Consider the following 23,348-nt stretch of genomic DNA (forward strand, 5'->3'; position numbering starts at 1 on the left):
GTTGAGTCAGTATTGTTCAGTTGTCATGCTTGCAGGGTCCTTGCCATTCATGATTTGCTTGCAGTAGAATCGTAAGGATTGCAATGGGTGGTGTTACTAATACCCGAATGTGAGGATTTTTCACTGGGCTGATCAATGGCTTTCGCAGCTGAGCTTGAATTGTAGTACCACAGAAATATAAAGAAACCTGTAAGAAAAGAAAAGGGGTGAATGTTCAATGGCATTGCAAATAGGAACCTACACCAAATATGGGTGATTCCTCCACATTGAGCAACACAGTACAATTAAAAAAAGCAAGGTGTTTTTTTGGGTACAATATTTGGAGTTTGATAAGGCTTTTTGTATTTTTTATTTGAGCTTACTCGTTTTGCACACGTTATATAGGTCTCAAATATGTAGCTTTAAAAAAAAATGCATTTGTATTTTAAACCATGATACCTGGGACTACTTTAGGTTAAATAAACTTCTCAGTTTCTATGCTTTATTCTTAAGTCTAAATCTGTTATACTTGCACTTCCTTGGTTGTTTCACCTCAGCAGTGTTTTCTGGGCCAAACCAGGTTACTGGCTGAAAGCATGTCAGTCTATAGGAGGAGCATCTGGTTGTTTAAATATGGTGTTCAAGAGGTGGGGACAATTACCCAGAAAGTGCAAGACAGTGTAAAAGCATGGCTTGGAAACAGATCAGTCTTTAACCTAGTGTAGTACCTGATGTTTTCAAATTAAATGAAAATACATGTTTACTGGCACGTGTTTCTTTCAAAACTGGGCATTTGAGACCTATGTAATGAATGAAAGTGTACAACAGGGGAAATAATTTAATTATTTAGTTAACTTCAATCACTTTAATAGCTCGGTTGAACATTTGTATAGCAAACACTGGTTATTTAAATTCTAACAATTATAATAAAAGTCAAGGTTAAGAATATATCATGCAGATTTTATTTTGATGTTTTAATAGTTTAATTATTATTAACAACAGTTTAAATCCATTATATTTGGTTTTGTATTCTGACAGTTTTTTTTAGGCTAATAGAGCTGCTAGCTTTTCCAGGAAAAAGTAACTTCTCTTGTTGATGCTTAGCCATTTTCATTGTCTCTAGAATAGACATTGTTGCACGAGAACAGGGGTACAGTCTCAATAGGGTAGACATTTTGAAAATGAATATTGCTATTAGAGCCTGGCTCATAGTTTATTTTGTAGCCAGCAAGATCATTTTTCACTGTTTCTATATCCAAAAGCATTCAGTATCTGACCGGAAATCTCTGTCCTCATTAACAAAAAGCAACACAACTAGTTATGAAAGTCACAGCACTTCTCAAAAGGGCGGTTTCAGTTTACAATGACAGATTAAGAGTTAGGATGACTGTTTTAGGTACATTTCCAGAATTTACCTTGAAGGGAATTCAGGATAGTGAACACATAAAAAGAAGGCACTTGGAGGGGGCCAACATTGAAAAACATGACCCCCCAAGTTATCCCCAGTACACAGGCCAGGCCCAGCAAGGTAAATGCATTCTTTTTGGACCCCTCTGCTGATCTGGGATTGGACTTTCTCATGTGAAATATCTTCACTGACACCACAATAAAAATCACCACAGTAAAGGAAAACACTAATGCGTAGTAGCCGATGTTGGTGATATAATGGACCACTGGGTCTGTAATCCAGCACCTGGTTAAAGTAAACACAAACATGGTATTAGATTCTCATTCAGGTGCAAAGGAAATGGATTAATACACTGTGTTCAAATTATAACCAAGGCTTTAAAACATTTGTTTTGCTTCTATTAGCATAACAACATCCTCACAAGTCCATTTTTAAACTTATTTTCCCCTTGACTCAGTTTAAGACATTTTTGTTTCTGCCAAACAAATTTACTTTCTGTGTACGGAATGTTATTCTGCACTTACTATACAAAACTCTTGGGTCAAATAAACAGATGATATCACATCATGTAATTGGATAGTGTAACTGATGTTACACAATGCAATATCAGTTATATGGATACTGAAACAGAATTTGTAAAAAAGCTGATTTTATTAATCACTTACATGGACACAGTACCCCCCTCCTCTTTATATATTTTGTACTCTCCATACTTCTTCAATCCTCCCAGTATAATGACAACCACAGCCGGCATTCCTTAAAAAATAAAAAAAATAAAAAATAAGTGTGTATGTATATTTGGATCTGTATGGCACAGAAGCCTTTTCCGTTTTTTCTTTCAAATATCTGTTCCAACACTTTAGACTGATGCTTGTTTGAAGTCCAAGTGAGTTTACAAGTGGGCTGTGTTGTGTGAAATGTTAAGGTGCGTTTATTGAAAGTATTTGTAGTGTTTTGTTTAAACCTTTTATTGATTTAGAACAAGATTGATCCATTGGTATGCCTTTTGTGATTTATATACAGTATATATTCTCATGGTGTATATATTTTATATATTAAGCTGTTAGAAAATGTAAAAATCCTGCATTGCCATCAATTCAGTCGCTGCTTTCTAAAACAAGAATGCAATTTTTAAGTACATTTGCTTACAGCACCCCCTAACGTTGGGACAACACCAACTTTTCCAGTCACATGCAGAGGTTTCAAGCAGAAAGACAAGCAAAGCAATTTTATCTTTGCTACTGCTTCAAAGATGATCTACAATTCAGCTATGGAGGGGGATCAGAGATGCTTTGCAGTCAGTATCATGATTTGACCTTATAGAAACTGCAGATGTAAAATTGCCTTAAGCATAGTTTTTATATCAAACCAAGACAGGTGTAAACATGTGTGATATATCTTACACTAATGATCTAGGTTTCCTTGCTCTCATCTCTTACTTTTAGCCTCCCACAACCACACACTTAATTATGTTCAGCCTCACCCCAGCCAACAGCACCCATCTTCATCCATATTTTCTTTATCTCAGTGGTGGAGAGCTTGATTATTAGATAGTAGAAATAGAAAGCTTTAATTCCAAACCAGGTGAAGGTGCACAGCAGGGAGTAGTGCATGGTGGCAGCAATGATATTACAGATAACTTGGTTTCCCATGGAAGACAGCCACTCGTTCATGAGAAAGGTTAGGTTTAGTAAGGACAGAGCCGCACACAGGTTTATAAGGATTGTGGTCGATGTATCAGATTTGGCTCGCCTGTGAAAAGAATAGAAAAATAATGACCAGTAAGTGTTACACCTGTTTTTACATTTTAGAATGTTATCCTGAAGTGTCAAATTGTAATGAGACATGGGGCCATAGTACTTTCAAAGCGTCTTTTTCAGTCTTTAGCTCCTTTTCTGTTTTCAAAGAGGTAAAATGCTTGTTAATTTTCCAAACTAGACCCAAACAACTATGTAATATAAGTTTTCTTAGGCTTTTAATTAAAAACTGGAGGAAACATTTTGAAAATAAAAATAAAAATAAATATATACTGTACTTATTTAGACTAACATATTTAATAGATAGATTAATGAAAGTACCTTAAGTTAAATACCATAATAAATGATTTTAACATGTTTATATAGAAAATATAACAAAGTATGGTCATTCATTATTATAGGAAATAATGATTCCAAGTGTCCTCCACTGTCAAGGTTACTTCTGTTGAGGTGAGCAGAGCGTGTCAACCCTAACAAGTCTGATCTCAGATGCAATTCCCCTTTAAAATGATTATTTCCGGTCCTTACTTCCGACAGTCTACAAAAGGAATGCTCTGGCTGTTGTGTAGGAGGCATTGGGAAAACAAGAACTTCAGGTAAAGTAAAAATTCCTCATCATGAAAAAGGAATGTTTGCACAAGACAATGAAGGTTAAATTATGAAAAGATAATTGACCTGGTCTTGCATTCAGTTTGGGTCACTTATCTACTGTTTGGGACCAATGCATCTCCCTGAATAGAAATCACAATACCTCAACATGGTGTGCATGAACAGTACCACAGCCAAGAAAAAAAAGGATATCCCACAGCCAATGTAGGAGATGTATGTCAGGGACTTCAAGGTACTTGCACTGATGGTGGTGTTGTAGGGGCTCTGTAGGAGTTTCACAGTGAGAATAGAGTGAGATAATATATGGGGTTACTCACAAGAGATGACACCCACGCAGACTTATTCTGTACAATGGATCTGCAGAATATTTGCACAAATAATTTACCATAGACTGGAGAGTTCCGGTGAAAATTAAATAAATTATATATATATAAATGTGCGCTACATACCCTATGTAAGTAGACAGGCTAGCTTTCTAAAATAGTAAAAACAAATGAAATGGTATAGAATCATTAATTATCTTACCGCAAGTACAGCAAAGAATGTCAAATGATAACATTTGCATGTAGTTTCAGACTGTGTTGTATGAGTTTCACACCCAGAATTATTCCAGATGGATTCATTGTCTGTAGAAAAAAAAATTAAACTGCTTTTTGAAAATGGCAGATTCATATTACAAAACTAGAACCAAACACAAGTAATATAATCCAAGAGGACTGTTTCTCATTTTGTAACATTTCCGTGAGTTTTTCTCCTTTAAAAAAAAAGGAGGCAATTGAAGACTGGAGGAAATGCATTGAAAATATGGCCCAATGTGTCTTCATTTTCAGGTATTCACTAAGATAAAGAAAGCTACAGTAATATGCTGCTGAAATGACTGGAGGACCCTGAGGTTATCCCTGCACTTCTGCTGATGTACATTTGACCTTACAGTTAACAAAAAGATTCAGAAAACAACAAAGTGTGTACCAGATGGGTGTTATATTTTTATCTGTCTCCAACACTTCACTACTGGGTAAGTACTGAGAGTCCAGCTGTAACAACATTATTCTAATCACACATTCCATTTCAAGATAGAATGACCCACATGATAGTTCAGCCATTGCTTTTGTGGTACATTCCACTATATATGGATCAAGTGTACTTAACCCTACTACTGGGTTCAGCACCTAAAGCTTCTAGTTGCTTCTTGAGCATTGGATTCCAGACAACATTAATATAACTCTGGCTTTGAAATATCACTACTATTAGGTATGGTGCTCCCTTTTCATGAACTCTGACTTTGTAAATGTAATACTGGTGATTGAAGTTCATTAAAGTGTTGCTGCAGCTGGAACAGCAAAAGTGAAATATTTGGTAGGGGGCAACATTACGTTTTTAAAGCATTTTGATCAATTTTAAATTCTCAGTAAGTTGTTAATAATTATGATATTCTGCATCTAGAACACTGACCTTCAAACTGACACACATTTTTACAGAGTTTGAAGAAAGAGCTACTGTTTGCACTGTTGTAAATAAAAATAATAAAGTTTACCGTTAGAATCCCAGAATACACAGTCATAAACAGCTTTGTCCTGGAATTAGAAATTATTATTTATTATTATTATTATTATTATTACAAATATGCATTATTTGCAATAATTATTATACAAATATGCATTACATGTAGGCCTACCTTAAATGACGTTTTCTATTATTATTATTATTATTATTATTATTATTATTATTATTATTATTATTAATAATTATTTTTATTTTTTTTATTTAGAAACTTTTAAACTCATGTGGTAAATGTAAAAGAAAATGTAGGTCAGAAGTTACATTGATAAATATTGCATGGCATGAATATGCAATTGTTCATTACAATTTATAGATAACATTTTTATCATTTAGTTACAAATAAACTGCATTCACTTACACATTTAATAATTCTGTGTAAATGCACTGTAAATGTGAAAAGGAAAACATACAATATTCTTTGAAAGCCACACCAATACTAATAGACAGCGTTTGAAGGTATAAATGTAATCTACAGGTACTTTGAAATGAAACACAACTGGTTCATTATTCATGCTACATATGCTATCAATACATGTTAGGATTAGCCCAAAAACATACAAGCAAACAAACTGTATCTTATCAACATGCACATTCTAATTTTACATATAAATGCCAATGTATTTAACTATAGTAGCAGCTGGCAGATAGCACAATGATGATATGAATTTACATCAGTTGGCTGTAAATAGGGAACCAGAGAAATACACTCCACACTTTAAAACATATATCCCCCATCTATTAGCATTTTAAGTACATCATTTAACTGAAAAAGCTACCGGGGTCTCCCTAATTAAATATTTTGATAGTCAGCATATTCCTTAGAAAGCAGGGCTGTGCCGAGTACTGACATAATAAGAGTGTCTGTTACATTTATGGAAATGTTTCTGAGTAAAAACTATTACACATGTAAAGAAGCTTATTATTGATGACTGATAATCTCATTTCTTGGGATAGAGGTTCAGTCCATGAGAAAAGTAGAAGGGACTTGTACTTAGCATATAAAATAAAAATAAATACAAATTCAGTCTTCTGTCTTTTTGTATCTGTCTTTTAGGGATAAGAAAAATAAATATCACATAAAACACACAATCTCTCCTAACGGAATAGATTCAGAATGTTCAGAATATCATACTAAAATCCCACGTTGCTGCTTTCTCTGTTTCAGTAAAAGAGATGGGAATTAATTTTAGCTGCACACAAAGTGATGTTGAGAGAAGAACAATAAACACAGTTTGGGTGCTGAGAAGTACAGTTTGGATGAGATTGTATTCTGATAAATGAAGTCATCTTTAATGCTGAAACTCTAAGCAGTCTGAATAAGCCTTACCTGTGAATCAGAATGGTAAAATGTCATTGAAATAGGTTCCTTAAGATTTGAAATGGATACCCCCATGTCAATTGCAATAATTTCATTTGAAATCGAACTGTTGTGTTTATCCTAAATGCAAAATAAAAACAAAAACAAACAAACTAAATACAATTGTCAGTCAAGGTGGCATGGTTTACAATAAATTAAGAAAGACTGTATTTTTCATTCACCATAACCAAATGTCAAATGAATTATGTTTTTTTTTTGTTTGTTTTTAAAGTTCACAAACTGATGCAAACATTTAGATGAACAATATAAATTAAATTCGGGCATAATGTGGCCCGAATCTCAGGAGTGGGCAACACCTCTGCCGATGATAAGAGGTTATCCAAGGTGTTTGTGTCCCACTAGCTCCCTGAAAGGTGAGGGTATGGAATGGGTTACCTAGTCATGATGTTGAATCACTGGGATCCTTTATGAGCCAACTTGACAAAGTTTAGAATAACTTGACAAAGTTTAGAGGAACCTGGTGAGCATAGATGAGCAAAACAACCACTTCTAGTTTCTAACTGTTAAGTTCTAATGTATTGCTTCAAGCAATACATTAGAACATATTCTAACCCTTCTTCCTTAGAATCTCAGGAAAAACATTTAAAAAAGTCCCTGCATGCAGACAAGCGTGTGTTGTATATGGCAGTGTGATGGTTCCCCTGAAGCCCCGCTCTTCCATACAACCACTTGGGACAGTGCCCAGCGATGCCCCTGTACTATTTATATTACATGGACTTCATGTTTAGAGAAAGGGTGAGAGGGTACTCAGTCTCATTTGCAAGGAGATATGAGCCCAAACTCACATAGACAGGTTAGTAGTAGAGAATAGAGCTGGCACCTTTAACTATCAGTTGGTCTTTCATTGTGGTGCTGATTCAAAACCATTTTCTTTTCTGTATTTTATGTTTAGTCTGAAGTATCCCCGATTTTTTAAATAAATAGACCCTTTTTTGGAAAGTAGCCCCGATTTTGAACTGGCGGTCAAGTAATTCAGGCAGAGTGGTTCTCAAAGTTCTAAAGTGTTCTAATAACGTGACATATTTTCACAGGATGGAACATTTGTTAGCCAATTGGATTGCTCCTTCTGTTCTTGTTATTTTATACATTGTATTAATTAAGTTACATTTTGTTATAGTATACATATTTCATATTTTTAATAGTGCTTGCTCTATTTTTGAGTAGTGTTTGAAATTATTCTCTGAAGCTGACTTCTGCCATGATGAGTGGTGATGTCATGCTCACAATGCTTCAGACTTGTAACATTTAAACTAGTTTTACAGCTGGAATCCTGTAAATAGTCAAATTTGAAGCCTTCATTATTCAAGGGTACTAACCTGAAACAGAAGGCGATCTTTAACAACAGCAACAACGAAGATGGTTTCATTTTTTCCCTTGACAGCCATCTGTAATGCCTCCTTTGAAATTTGGAGGACTGTGGCGTTATGCTTCTGCTTCTCTTCAACCTAAAACATAAGAAAACGTTATTTTTCACAATCTAGAACTAGTACTATTGACAAAACTTCCTTAATTGGCAACGCATGTTGAAGTTTCTTGTAAAAATTGAATCAGCCTTTTGTCTATTGCTGGCACTTTCTTGTTTTGGGTACTATCTTACTTGATTGTATTTTACAGCAAATGCAAGATATGTTTCTTATTGCCTATTTTTATTGAACTCTATGATTTGTTTGATTCAGGATGGCTATTTTAAATGAACTCCTGAACACAAGAAATGCACAGTTAACAAAAACAAATACATGTGGAAAACCAAACTTGGTTGAACTGACAACGTTTGGTTGCTCTTTGTTTGTTTTTTGCAGTTGCATATTAATTCAGTCAGTTTGTGTGTTTGCATTTATAATACATACGTAGTATGTCTAGGTGGATGTCCAGCAGAGCCATGTGACACTACTCACCCACAACCAGGGCCATGTTTACTATGACTTTTACAAAACCACGATGGTACATTCTATTCCTGTGATCCATGTTTTCACACACTTTAATATGATGTGTTTATTTATTTCATTCTGCCACTGCTACTGCACATTACATTTTAAAACACACATACATCGTTACAGAGGTTAGTACTTACTCCATCTGCAGACAAGACAAAGCTGGTTTCCTTGATGTCGCTTATCTGTATTTTTTTTACAAATGCTTTAAGTTCTTTGGTTTCAACTGTTTTCTCTGTCCCATTGAAAGGTTCTAGCAAATTTTTCATGTCACTGTAATAAATTTTTAAATTAGGTTTAAAATATCTCTTCACAATCTTATACAAATTACAGCTATGGCCAAATGTTGTGCATCACATAGAATTTTAGGATTGAGACATTCTATAAAAAAAAAAAACTATATAAACATAATTTTTTATTTTTATTTAACATCATGTAATCAAAGAAACTACAGAATGATATGTCTACCGGGAGCCATACTAGTAGTACAGTATTTCATGTTAGATTTTTTAAATGTCACATTTTTTAATTTTTGACAGTTTTTCATTAAGTATATGGAAAACTACAAAGCAGTATTCATGTAATTCAATATTTTGATGTAACATTATTCAGCAGTTTTAATTTCGAAAATGTGTTAATTTAATAGGATGATGCAAAACTTTGGCTATAACTGTATATCAATCAATTAAGCATAAACTGTACACTTGTTCTAAAGTTGTATTTATTCTCATACATAAATAAATAAAGACTGTTTCTGCACACAGATGCAAAAAAAGCCTTAATTTTCATGTAGGTTGTGAGTTTGTATACAGTACACTGTGTATAAAATATGCATTCTGTGTATAGAGCACAACACTGCTTCTAAAATGTGTTTAAGGATGTGAATAATATTCAGAAACTTTGTATCACAAATAGTTCATAAATCAAGAACAGAGCTGTACCTGCACACACATCTCAGATTTTGGTTAAATTTTATTGAAATAATGCATGCAAAATGTGAGCTTCAGGATTCAAAAACAAAGCCTTTAAGAAACAGTTTCTTACATCCCACAAGTACTAAAAGAAACACGCCTAGAACAGTGCTCTCTGGTTGTTTTGTTTTTTAGTTTGATTTATATATATACAGTATATATCAAATCCAGTCAAACCTGCTTAATATCACTCCTGTTAACGTAGACCTGTGTTTATTATCACCACATTTAAATGTCCTGACCACAATATAACAGAAGTGGAAGGGGTTCTGTTATGTTCCTGGTTATTTTCATAGTTAGTACTGTATCACTCACATTTAACAGTTATAAAACTTATTTTCACCCCAGAAGTTTTGCATGCAAGTTGCTGTACAATATAGAACTCCCCTGACCTATAAATGACGATAGCACCATATACCCTACAGAACACTGCAATGTGTGTTTACAGCTTTCACATGTGTAACTAATACAATGTAGTGTATACAGTATACAGTATAATTAATTAAAATACATTTTCTTAAAGAACTCCATTGTAATCAAATCCTAGTTTTGGTTATTTGCTGTACCAACACTGTGTTTCAATGCTCAGCTCTGCTTAGGGACACTATTTTGCTCACTTCTTTTGAAGTGATATTAAAAGGGTTTGTGTACTCCCTTTTTCTACCAAGTTCAAAATGCCTAACTTGACTGTTGCCTCACCGCTGCAACCCACTCCCTTTTCTTTTTGACTTACTTATGAATCTTATCTTCAGTGGTTGGAGCTTTGCATTTTTTGCAACTGAGGTTTTCTTGTTGTAGTTTATTTGTTAATGTCACACTGAGAATGTGTGTTGAATTGAAATTCTGTTTACCCATTGGATCTGTCAGAGAGTGAGATAGAAAGATTAATACATGGCCCCAAAAACTTTACAGAATCAGAACCTAAATATATACTGCAGATCTGGCATACAGTTCCTTGACATAGTGACACAGTGAATAAATTGCTCATATCACATAGTCTATTAACTGTGGGCTTTATTTTAGTGATTGAAATGACACTACTGTTAAGGTAATGTTAATAACCTTAACAGTAGTGTCATTTCATCTCATCTGCCTGAAGGTTATCACATGTAAAATGTGCAATTCAAAATGTACAATAAAATTATAAATAAGCAATATTAAAAAAAAAAAAAATTGAATATTCCATGAAATTAAAATAGTTTGCCACCAGTAGAATGCTAAATTTATTGTAGATTTTTTTCATTCATTTTGGACACTCAAAATGTTCACTCGCTTAACAATATCAGTTGCGATCTCCTAGGATACTAAACACGCCCCAGATGCCCATATCTACCAATCAGTGAGGAGAGCCCAGAGTGGTTATTGGCTGCTGTTAAGTGTCAATCCCTAAATCCTGTCCAGTTTTCTTTTTGAAATTGAAACAAGCTTACAATCACATCAGGAACCTGGACTGATACACATAACTTAATTGGATTTAAGTGCAGGGTAAAAGTACACAAAATAGACAGTTTTCACTGTGAAGAATGAATTTCACGATCTGTGAAATAGGTAGGGCCTTAGTAACATATTGTATAAGTGTAAACAAATCCACGTGAGCGAAACGCTTCTCTGAGCACTCCAGTATGTGATGCATTTTTGGTTGCGAAGTGGTATGTAGATTGATTAGGCCTATACATGTAAGAAAGGCCCTGTCCACACTATGCCTTTAAACCGTATTAGTTGCATTTAAGCCGGTTTAAAAGTGCTAAATACGGTTTGCGTCCACACTACGCAGCATTTAATACCGTACTCGAGAACCGGACTCGAGACCACCTCAGGAGGTAGTCTCGAGTCCGGTTCTAATTAGATCGGTTCTTTATCAGAAGTGTGGACGCTGTAATACCAAACTACATTTTTTTGTGTATCCTCCAATATCCCAAAATGCTTTGTGGTATGTTTGGCAAAATACTCCTTGCTATCAGTGTACACTCCGCACGAGGTATTCATTTTAATGCTTCAAAAAATCTGTCAGGACATCTCTGTTAAACTAGTGGGGAAAATAACAAAAACACAACGTTAAATTAGGCGACTGCAAAAATGAAATGCGAGTTAAAAGTAGGATCGGGGATGAACAAATCACGTAATTTGTCAGCTCTGTTTGAAATAAAATTAAGAGGACCAGAATTAGGCAAGATATGAAGGTAAAAACAAAGATTGTTTTGTAATTAACAGCTTTTTCTGAGTTTAATTATAAAACAGAATCAGCTCAATTTGTTTAAAGGGATTTCACCTGATTAAAAATAAAACCTGAAAACTTCAAGCCCTACTTGTGTGTGTGTGTGTGTTCGGATTTACTTTTTCCACAATACTTGTTATATTTCTTTTTAGCAATATGCACCTCTGTTAATATGAAGCATAACACATTATTTAAAAAAAAAAATACAGTGCATGGTGAGATACTATCGTATTAATTTCCACGGTTCGTTGCGCTGCTGGGAATTGTAACTGAACTATTCTAATGGTGTGTGGACGCATTAAGCCTGACTAAACATGAAATGGTACTTCAGTGTGGACGCTTTGAGCTGAATTAATTAGAACGGTTTCGAGTACGGTTCTCGAGATCGGTTATGTAGTGTGGACAGGGCCAAAGAGATACTCTACATATCTTGGTTGTGATGTGGGCAGTAAGTCAAGTAATAATAAATCCACATAGATGTATGAAAGAGATATTATATATATTCAAGTATGGAAATGCAAAATAAAATTATCAACCGGAGTTGTTGCAGGAAAGGGTAGGCTACCTCTAATGTACTGTTTGGAAAAATGACGATGTAGTTGTATTCGCTGAAGATAATGCAAATCTAAGTGGCTATGCAAAGTCATGTAAAGTTTTGATTAAAATATAACAGCAAAAAATGAAATGCATCTCTGCAGCCGCGGCACACTTTTGCTAGCAGAAGCTGGGCCACGTAATTCATAAATTGTAACCAACATCAAATTAAAAAACAATTGAGAGATCAAATTATTTCCATGTGAATAGGCCATGTTAATGTAGTTTTCAAACCTTGTTTTTTTTCCTTTGGACAGTGGGGTTGATTTTTTTAAATTTATTTTTCTTAATTTACTGTTATGTTACTCTGGAAAATTGGAGAGTGCTATATTTAAATGACAATGTATTAATCAAACGTGTCTTAAAACAGCAGGATTTGTTTGAATGACTTTTTTATATCATGCTCTATAAAAAGAGAATTTATTGTTCCTTTAAACTGTTACTGTGAGAGAAGTTTTTTTTTTAAGCATTTAAACTTGATAATGATCGATGCAGGTTTGCCAATGGTAAGCCTACATCCCATGGCTAGTTTTATTGCAGGTTGTTCACATGTTTTGTCCACATATCATAAGAAAATGTACAAACAAGAGGAAACTATAGTGAGTCCATGAATGCTCATCCAGTTCCTACTAGCTGATGGATCTCAAAATTTGTCAAGTTAGGTCTTCAACTATTCAGCATCAACAACATGGCTAGGTAACCCATTCCATGCCCTCCTCACTCTCTATGTGAAGAAGTGTCTCCTTCCATGTGTCCTAAGTCTATCTCCACTTAATTTCCAGCTATGTCCTCTGGTCCTGGTTTCTGTGTTGCGCTTAAAGTATTGGTTAGGGTTAACTTCCCTTATTTTTAATATATGGTAGAAAAGTATAATGCTTATATTTTTCATATCTAGAAATTGGCCCCTTTTTATATATTTTAAATATATGGGATATATTTAAAATATATTTTAGTCTGTAATCCATATCTTTATTTTATATGGATTACAGGCTAATGAAAATATATGGTGCACCATAAATGTTCAACATATAAAATAAATATATGGATTACAGACTAAAATATATTTTAAATATATTCCATATATTTTAAATATATATAAAGGGGCCAATTTTTATATATGAAAAATATAAGGATCATACTTTTCTACCATATATAAAAAATATATGCTTTTTCCATAAGTGTTTGTCAGCCCTTTTGTGAGATTTTAAATCTTCAATCAAGTCCCCTCTCTCCTAATTCTGTTCTAGGTTAAATAAATCGAGTTCCTTCAATCTATCTTCATAGCTCATTCTTTTAAGCCCTGGGATTTGTCTTTAGTCCATGTTAAACTTGTTGTTTGATCTATGAATAACCTTTTTTTATTGCTTGTGTTTACCTTCACAGTCTGTAGAAGTTTTACATATTTCGTCCAGATCAACACAAATAACTGAGCAATTCCCTGAAATAAAAAAGCAACTTCTTAAGAGATCAATATTATCAAGTACAGTGCATGCAAACATACAAACATCAGAAATGCCCCTGTACCAGAAAGGCAGTATCACACCCAGGTGCATAGGTTAGGCAATTACTGGAAGATGGTTTGGGTGTATTAAAGAGCATTTGTAATCTGATTTGGCTCCCTTATCAAAGTTTATCACGATAATTTACGAACGAGAGGGGGCCATTCAGACCATCTAAGCTTGTCCGGAACCTAGTAGCTGATTGATCTCAAAACTTTGTCAAGTTGGCTCTTACAGGATGCAAGCGATTCTGCCTCAACAACATGACTAGGTTTCCCATTCCATACTCATCATCAGTCTGTATGAAATGGTGTCTCCTGCCCTCTGTCCTAAGTCTACATATTTTGCAACTGGCTCTTGGTTTCAGTACTGTGCTTGACAACTTGGTTAGGGTTAACTATGAAAAGTGTGGCCTCACCAGTGCATTATACAGCCTCATTATAACCTCCTTGAATTTCTACTCTGCACTTTCTGCTATATACCCAAGAATTCTGTTTGCCTTTATGAATACTTCCCTGCACTGTCTGGTTACTGGCAGCGATGAATCTATTACAGTACCAAGGTCTTTCTCTTGGTGAGCCTGTTCTAGTTTTGTACCACCCATTTGATATTTGGATCTTTGTATTTTGTGTTTACCATAATTTACATTAGTTTGTCATGGGCTTTACAGTGCATACCTATGCTTTACCATGCGTTCACTATGCTTTATTACACTTTGCTATACTTTTACTATGAGAAACTTTTATAAGGGATATTATAATATATTTAAACATATTTACATATATTTTCTAATTCCTTCACCAACCATACCCCTGATTTGCATCTGAGAGAGAATAAGGTTTTGGAAGAGAAAGTCTATATCTTTGGACTAACCTCATGAAAAACTTTTTTAATTCACAAGAATTCACTGGATTCACCCGGACACTTTAAAAATTGGAGCTACTAGCACCTAACAGACTGAATAAAGACAGATACTGGAAAATAAGGTTCATAGGTGTACTAGTAAAATAACCAGTAAGATTACCATTCAAGATATGCAGCACAAAAAAGAGAAAGTACCTGGAAAATATTTGGTTTCATTAATACCTCCTGGAATGAAAAAAAAAATAGTGAATCTTCCCTTTCCAAAGTAAACATGGTAAATATATGATTTCAGTTGCTAGGAAATACAAAACATATTAATATTTAAAATAACATGAGGTAAGCTTGGTCATCTGTCCTAAATTTGACTTGTAATTTCTTAATTAGTGTAGTAGGTTGTTTATGAATCACCCTGTAAACATTTGTGGGAAAGCCCAGCATTTAGGAAGTTACATTTGCACACATATATTACTTTGTAACCATATAAAAGGACTACAGTACCTTAATGAATTCAACAAACATTGTAGACTATATAGGCAAAATGCTTTTTAAATCATGTCCTTGTAAACATTTTTTAAATGTTAGTCACGTTATAAATGTGATAGGAATAGTTAAGCATTGTTGCATTACTTTAAATGTTCTCAACAGTTGGTGGTTGGTGGAACCTCTACCCAAAACATTGTTTATACAGTAGTTTTGTCCTTAATTTGATCAGTAATTTTTGGTGTATTTTGTTGGTTATGAATAACTCAGTATACCCATATATATATATATATATATATATATATATATATATATATATATATATAGAGAGAGAGAGAGAGAGAGAGAGAGAGAGAGAGAGAGAGAGAGAGAGAGAGAGATATCAGTGGCAGGGGGTACATGCTAGCCAGCTTGCTACCTACCTTTTAACAGTTCCACAGGCCTTAACCAACAGAAAATCTTACATTACCTGAATATGCAGGTCTTGATACATTGAAGGATTGCCAGCATTTCATTATTTTGGCACATTCTGATAGAATTTGCACAGTTTTAAAGGTGGTGTTAAAATATACAATAATATGGTTTGGTTTTCTCTCAATGTAAACTGTCAAAGAAAATACATTGAACACAGAATGAACAGCTGTTCTTGTAAAAACACTAAACATACAGGCTATATATTTCACACAGCTAGGACTTTGTTTTTTTTCCATTAAACTCTAAATCCATAACTCTACCCTGAAAATGGTTAAAGTGATTGTAGCTAACAAAATAACTCCACAAGAAACAGCAGGAAGTCTGTTACTGTTTACTTTCTTGATCATGTCACCTCAACAGTGTCTTCTGGGGTAGAGTTACTGACTTGCAAAGCATGTTTTCAATAGGGGAAGCAGCTGGTTGTTTTGTTAGCTACATGTTTTTCAAAGAGCGTCTGTTTTTCTTGGGGGGGGGGGGGGGTGGCTACTCCATGGCTACTCCATCCTATTCCTCTGCTTGCTGTGGTGTTAAGAACTCTCACATCTTACTCTGGCTGCTATTGGACTAGCATTCAATAACTTGAGTACTCAAAATGTGTTGTGTACTTGAATGCAGTATGTTTTGTTTTTTTGTTTGTTTGTTTTTTTATATTATTTATACATATACATTGATTTGCATACAATTGCAGTGGACTGAATTGGTTTGTAATTGCATGATATTTGAATTTCCAAATAATGGCCCATTATTTTAAAAGTTGAGGCACTTATCTTATTGTATAAGGGCAGAAATAAACTATGAAAGCAATACAGCAGTAGAAATGTTCTAATTTGACAGAAGAGATCATAAGCACTGACAGTATGCAGACAAAAAGAAAAATGCAGTGCATACCAGTGTGTCTTTAAATTTAAGATTACTAGTTTTGTCACAGAACAGGTAATATTACAATTGTTAAGACTGGACTCATGCATTATTTACCTTCACTTGCTTTTGTCACAAAATAATAGTTTTCTTCCAAAGTATTGCCCCCTGTTTTGCAATAATCTATAGAATAAAAAGTTATGGTAATTAAGTGCAGGTAAAGATCAAGCACCTGCAATTAAACAATTAAATAAATACATAAAAAAATATATATTAACTACTATATGCCTATACAGTCTCAGACAAATGTACTGGAACCCTACAGTTAATATAAGATAATTCAAGAAAACATGTTAAATACAAGCATTTAGGGAACATGAGCCACTAATTCATATGTCATATAATTGAGCCAAGAATTGTTTAACTTATTTTATTCGAAACATACAGAACACATTTTTAGGCAGGCTGTGTATCACATAACTTCCGTCGAGATCATTATTACATTCCGGTTCATAATCCCCTCAATACAATTTTAGTCCCGCCTACATTAAGATTCATATTCAGAAACATCATACAGTACTGTACTGTGCACTATGCAAACACACTGCTTTTCAGTCATCACATCCTGTTGAAACTCTGAAGTGTGGCCTAATAGAGCTCTCAGAATCATGTGTAAACTCCAATCACAAGGTGCACCTGAATGTAATCATGAACCTGCTCCCCTGAAATGCTCTGCCCCTTGAGGATATAAGAAATACCTCATTTGTTCAAAAAGTAAGAAATAGTGCATAGAGCAAATGTGGTATTTCTTACAGTACATCCACTAGGGAATGCTTTCTGGAACTGTGTCAAGCCTAATAGTGCTGCTAATTGTAATGCTAATCAAGCGATCAGCACAAGAAAGGGGGGCAGTGTTGATGATGTGTGTTAGTTCTCATAAGAGTAAATATAATGAATTTGAAAGAACTTGTGTATTAGAGGTACACCTGTGTAACATGTTGTTAAATCTATTGGGTTTTATTATGTTGGTAAAACAATATTAAAATAAATACAGGATACAAATGAGAAATTACCTGTACAGCACTGTCCGTTAGTGATATTAACCCATGGCTTCGTGCAGTATATTTCAGAGTTATTTGAATCAGTGTCATCCATTATTACTAAATGTTTATTCTTTGTATAGCAAACTGTTTGAAAATATAAGGCAGAGAGACAAAAAGTAAAAAGAACAGGTTATACCCATTGTAAAGCCCCACATCTACTAGTAAATGATTCTGTTATTTGATTCTAGTCTAAAAAATATCCAACATCATTCCCTTGAAAGTGTTGCTGATCAAGTCTCCGCTACATGCCTATGGCAAGCAGCTAGAACTAGACAGCAGCTCACGAAAATCATGTGTTTGAACAGACTTTTAAAAAAGTGAGTAATTGCAAAAATAAGTGCTCAGAACTAGTCAGGTTATGTGTAACATATACACTGGTCTAAATGTGATCTCTGTTTTAGTGATCTAGATCTTCTGGAAGGAAGTCTCAGTGTTTAGTATTCAGCTGAACTCTGCCAGTGTAATTAAAGAAATAGACTGCATGTCTTTCAAATCGTGTGTTTTGATGGTTACAATGGATTTTTCTACCCCTCTCTAACCCCCATGGCTGTCTGCTCCATCTCCTAATGTCAGACAGTATATAACTAATGACTATGTTTTCTGTGTCTGAGTTTGGGTTTATGCATTGATTTCATTTTTTTTTTTTTTTTTTTAAATAATTTTTATGTTTATGGTAAGTAGATATGGCATAGCAAGTGCGCAAGAATCATAATATGTAAGACGATTGTGGTTACAAAAGAATTCTGTAAATATTTAATGTTGTGCATTCCATTTTCTACACAGGTCTCAAGTGTGCAGTTTTGAAAGAAACACAGGTTGTAGCAAACATGTATTTACATTTGAAATCATGATATCTAGATTAAAGAATGTTTCCAGTTTTCATGCCCTACTTTTGTTACTGTTCACGTCCTAAGCCACTTTACTTAGCAGTGTTTACTGGACAAACATATTACAGTCAATAGGGAAAGCAGCTGGCTGGTTAATGACAGTAAAGAAGACATGGGGAAAATTCACTCTTCAGGTGAAACGACCAAGGACGTTCAACATTATCTGGAAACATCTTGCTACAGAGATTTCTCAAACCTAGTACTAAATATTAATTTTTAAAATTAAAATACATGTTTGCTGTAACATGTTTCTTTAAAAATTGAACATTTTAACAGGTAGGATTTATAATTATTTTGTTTGCTAGAACCACCTTAGAGAGTCACTTGATTATTGTGTAGATACCCTATCAATGATAAAAAGAGAAGAAAACAAATGCACATTTTGTCTATTAACTGACATTCATACTATGCAAAATGTATTTCCATAGTGAATAAATAGCTCAGTACTTTATGCTTATCTCGCTCTGTTATATAACGCTACAGATAATTTGAAACAGGGTTATGATTGTTTTAGAGGTCAGCAGGCTACAGTATAATTAGGGCTTCTGTTTTTCGGTGCTTATTTTGAGCTATTTTCGAGTTTTATGTAAATCGATTTTTTGGGGGGATTTCGTTATTGATATACTGTATGAAATTAGTGTTTTCGGTTACTTTCCAAAATGCTTGAGCGTTTTTTTTTTTATCTCTGTCAAAATATGTATAGTAGTAACTCGACAGTACTTGCACACATAAGTTGTACCTTCTTTCCATTGCTCCTCAGCGAAATCCCTATGGTCACGGGCACATTCTTCTGGGGTTTGTGTGCGTAGGCATTTTTGTACATTTCGCTACATTTCTGTTTTAAATCCTCTGTATCTTTACTGTAATACAGTTAAAACCGAAAATCAGAAGCCCTAAGTATAATCCCTAACTCTAGCCCAGAGCTATAAGTATAGCTGAATGTCTGAATCATCACTTACCATCGTCTGAAGTACACAGTATGACCAGGATACCAAGAATGCAGCACAGCACATCACTGATCCAAAGAGAGATCCGTTTGGCCTTGAGCATTGCTGATGCTGAGTGTTGCTGACTGCTAATGGTAAGGCAAGAAAAGGGTATTGATGACAATTCAACTTTGAAAACAATACATTTCACAGGTCTGGGCAATTCATGAGTATACAGTATAAATAGTGGTTTAGGCTCCAGCTGGTGAACTTGTAGATTAGGGTGATTGTGTACAATGATCAATGTGTTTTTTTTAACCCCCAAAAATATCTCTGCAAAAAGTGAACTGTGCCTGACAAGTAACTATTTGTAATTAACTAGTTAGATTATTTTTTTCAAAGTAATAAGTTACTGTAACTGGTTACTATGTTATAACTTGTAGCTGTAGCGGATTACTTTTTGAAAGTAATGTCCTCAACACACATTGAGGTTTCTTTGGGGTGTTTTTATTGATAAAAGCTGCTGCCAAGTAAAAACATTTTAATTCTCAGTCCTTCCTCACACACAGAGAATATGTAACAACTAAAGCAGTTCCATTTTCTTTATCTCACCATTATCCAATTAAGCAAAAGGCCCAAGCTGCCCCCTCTCTTATGATTTTTAACACGATAAAATACTGTGGAGAAATATTGCTATCCCATTTAGAAAGCCTCCCCAGGGGACACAAGTTAGTTACACACATTTTAAATATTTCTAAAGAATATAAGATGTTTGTATAATATTAGATGGTTTAATATATATGTTGTGCACAACCCATAATTGTAACACAGTCCAGAAACCTTGGAAAAATAGGTTCTGCTGTGGTATCAAATAAAACTTTGATTTGAATTGAGCTAATGATGAGGAATTACCAGAAGCAATAAGTAGAGACAATTGTTCGTTTAACAAAGTCTGCCATAAAATTCCATCTTAATGGGAGCAGACTGTGCAAGACGTTGTAATGGTTCTCCTCCTAGTAGTGACTGATTAGTCAGTAATACTGACATCAGCATAAGACACATGCTTAATACAGTTACTCTTAATTGAATCTTTGAATCGTATGGTTTGCAGTTCACATCCAGCTCTTGCCTTTCTATTCAATTCAATGGGCTTATATGCCAATTCATTACATGGGTTGTTTTAAAATAAATGTGTTACTTGAACAAAATTGTAACTACTTACAGTAACATATTACTTTGAAACTAGTTACAAATAGTTACTTCACAGGCACAGATTGCATTTTCTGGGGGGGTTAAAAAAAATAAAATTGATCAATGTACACTGTTCAGCCACAACTATCTACTAGTTTACCAGCTATAGGCTATGGCACGCTCAGGATGCAGCTCAAAATATTCTTATTCTTATCCAGTTATCAAACCCACTTGTTCTCTCCTCAACATGATATGAAAAACGCGTTTCTGTGACGTGTGCAGTAAGGTTTGGCTAGCACTACTGAAGCGCATTCTAATTTGACATGTTATGCATTGGCTGTAGTCCTTTTTTTAAAAAAAATATAACAAAGTGATAATGTTAGTTTTTTCACATAAAATGTAATCCATTACCACATTTCATTACCATAAACAATAATTAATCACAAGGTTTCCGGACCTCAAAGGTCTCTTCAGGTAAAAGTAGAAAAGAGAGATTGATATTTACATTCAAAGGTGGCATCAGAACTTTAATAAAAAGGAACCATTTTGAATCACTACTTTGAATCATTGACAATAACAAAAAAAATGTATGAGTAAAAAAAAAATGGTAACACTACTAATATATGGAAAGAAAGAATAGCAACAAAAAATAAGTTAGTCCAATAAAAGGTATCACCTCTCCTTCTCTTTGTCCACCATCTCTCAACTGATATGGCTACCATTTCAGCTGTCAGGGTTTGAAATGGAAATTGTGGGTATAATACCCCTGAACCACCCCAAAAATGACACTTAATGATAATACGTTGTTGGAAACCTGTATTAATAACTAAATAATTAAAGTAATTAAAATTCTTTCTTACCTGACCAAGTAACTGTCAGCGTTTTATTGTTGCAAATTGAGAGCTTTTTTCTAGTATGAATGGAGGTCAGCTTTGCAAGTCACTATCAGTATGCACTGTTAATGAACATGCGTGAGGAAGTACAGTCCTCAAGTCAAGAAGTTTTTTTTAAAAATTGTTTTTCCATGAATGCTGTAACATAATTTGACTAGCAAACTAAATTACATGAATGTCCTTTTGTCTCTAAGGTACAGTTTTGGATTTGGCTTTCCATATTTCTGTCCATATCATCAAATCTATCCATATATCTGTCCTATTTTACATGAACTGCATTTGCTTCCATTCGTGTATATATATATATATATATATATATATATACCCCACAAAGCGCTTATATATAATCCCATTGACAATTCTTCTTTGTTCTAAATTAAATAATGTAAGTTCCTTTAACCTACTGTGAATGTGTTCAGGTTCTTTTCATTTTTCTTTTGTGATCTCCTTGACTGTTTTTTTTATGTACAGGATAGGGTGTTCTACTCCATCGACCTGCTGGGACAAGACCGTCCTAGACCAACATCCGAAGCGTTGGTGTGAAGGAGGAATTCCTTATCAAAATCTGGTGTGATCAGGGCGGGGGCTCGGCAGAGTCGTTGCTTAATGGTATCAAACGCCGCAACATTCCCCTGTCTATTTAATTAAATTTGGTGCGCTCTTTTTAGTGAGGTTCACTAGAGGGTTTACCACTGTGGCGTACTCGGGGATGAATCGGTGGTAATAACTGGCCAACCCCAAGAGAGACCTCACCTGGGACTTGGTTTTCGGGATTGCTGTGTCCATCAAAGCCTGGACTTTGGTGGCGACGGGTTTCACCTGCCCATGTCCCATAATAAATCCTAAATATTGGGTTTCTTCTTTGGCAAATGCACATTTACCCAAGTTGGCTGTCAGTCGGGCTACCCTCAGAGACTGCAAGACGGCTGTGACCCTAGCCAAATGCTCTCGCCAGGTGGAGCTGTAGATAACCACATCATCAATATACGCTGCTGCATATTAATGTGGGCGTAAAACCTGGTCCATTAGTCTCTCAAAGGCAGCGGGCGCGCCATGTAGCCCAAACGGAATGGTTGTGAAGTGAAACAGACCATCAGGGATAGGAAATGCAGTTTTCTCACGTGATCTGCGGGTTCTGGGGATCTGCCAGTATCCTTTCGTCAGGTCAAAAGTCGAGATGAACCTTGCTTTTCAAACCCAGTCTGTCGAGAAGCTTGTCGACTCGAGGCATGGAGTAGGCATTGAACTTGGCAATAGTGTTTACCTTGCGGAAATCAATGCAGAAGCGGTTGGTGCCGTCCTTTTTGGCGACTATCACAATCGAACTGAACTACTGGCTCCTGGAAGGTTCAATCAGCCCGTTCAAGCATCGCCCGTATCACTTTGCGAACGTCACCTTGTCGACTTTCCGGGATCCTGTAAGGTCTCTCTCGAACCGTGATACCTGGAGGAAAGATAATGTCATATTCAACGAGATTAGTTAAGAACATAAGATCATAAGAAAATTTACAAACGAGAGGAGGCCATTCAGCCCATCTTGCTCGTTTGGTTGTTAGTAGCTTATTGATCCCAGAATCTCATCAAGCAGCCTCTTGAAGGATCCCACGGTGTCAGCATCAACAACATTACTGGGGAGTTGGTTCCAGACCCTCACAATTCTCTGTGTAAAAAAGTGCCTCCTATTTTCTGTTCTGAATGCCCCTTTATCTAATCTCCATTTGTGACACCTAGTCCTTCTTTCTTTTTTCAGGTCAAAAAAGTCCCCTGGGTC

At 35.0% G+C, this 23,348-nt stretch overlaps 1 protein-coding gene across 3 annotated transcripts; it reads right to left on the minus strand.

The window, feature by feature from the left end:
* On the minus strand, nucleotides 1-22,066 carry LOC117424839 (adhesion G protein-coupled receptor G3-like). Of its 3 annotated transcripts, none has more exons than XM_058992620.1 (18): nucleotides 21,982-22,066; nucleotides 19,527-19,642; nucleotides 17,651-17,764; nucleotides 16,695-16,760; nucleotides 15,715-15,849; nucleotides 14,961-14,990; nucleotides 13,778-13,840; nucleotides 10,327-10,453; nucleotides 8,763-8,895; nucleotides 8,008-8,136; nucleotides 6,641-6,751; nucleotides 5,288-5,327; nucleotides 4,279-4,379; nucleotides 3,896-4,017; nucleotides 2,871-3,139; nucleotides 2,053-2,143; nucleotides 1,395-1,672; nucleotides 1-187 (listed from the first exon to the last, which is right to left on the minus strand). In XM_058992620.1, exons 2-18 carry the CDS (start codon nucleotides 19,615-19,617, stop codon nucleotides 48-50), a joined length of 2,040 nt encoding a protein of 679 aa, XP_058848603.1. In that variant the 5' UTR covers nucleotides 19,618-19,642; nucleotides 21,982-22,066; the 3' UTR covers nucleotides 1-47. The 3 variants fall into 3 exon arrangements, with proteins under 3 accessions (XP_058848603.1, XP_033897441.3, XP_033897442.3); XM_034041550.3 differs by lacking the exon at nucleotides 21,982-22,066 and adding an exon at nucleotides 21,545-21,667; XM_034041551.3 differs by lacking the exon at nucleotides 21,982-22,066 and adding an exon at nucleotides 21,545-21,645 and having other exon boundaries at nucleotides 19,527-19,639.
* Nucleotides 22,067-23,348: the final 1,282 nt, after the last annotated feature.

Source organism: Acipenser ruthenus, chromosome 19 (assembly GCF_902713425.1).
Source record: "Acipenser ruthenus chromosome 19, fAciRut3.2 maternal haplotype, whole genome shotgun sequence".
NCBI classification, from domain to species: Eukaryota; Metazoa; Chordata; class Actinopteri; order Acipenseriformes; family Acipenseridae; genus Acipenser; species Acipenser ruthenus.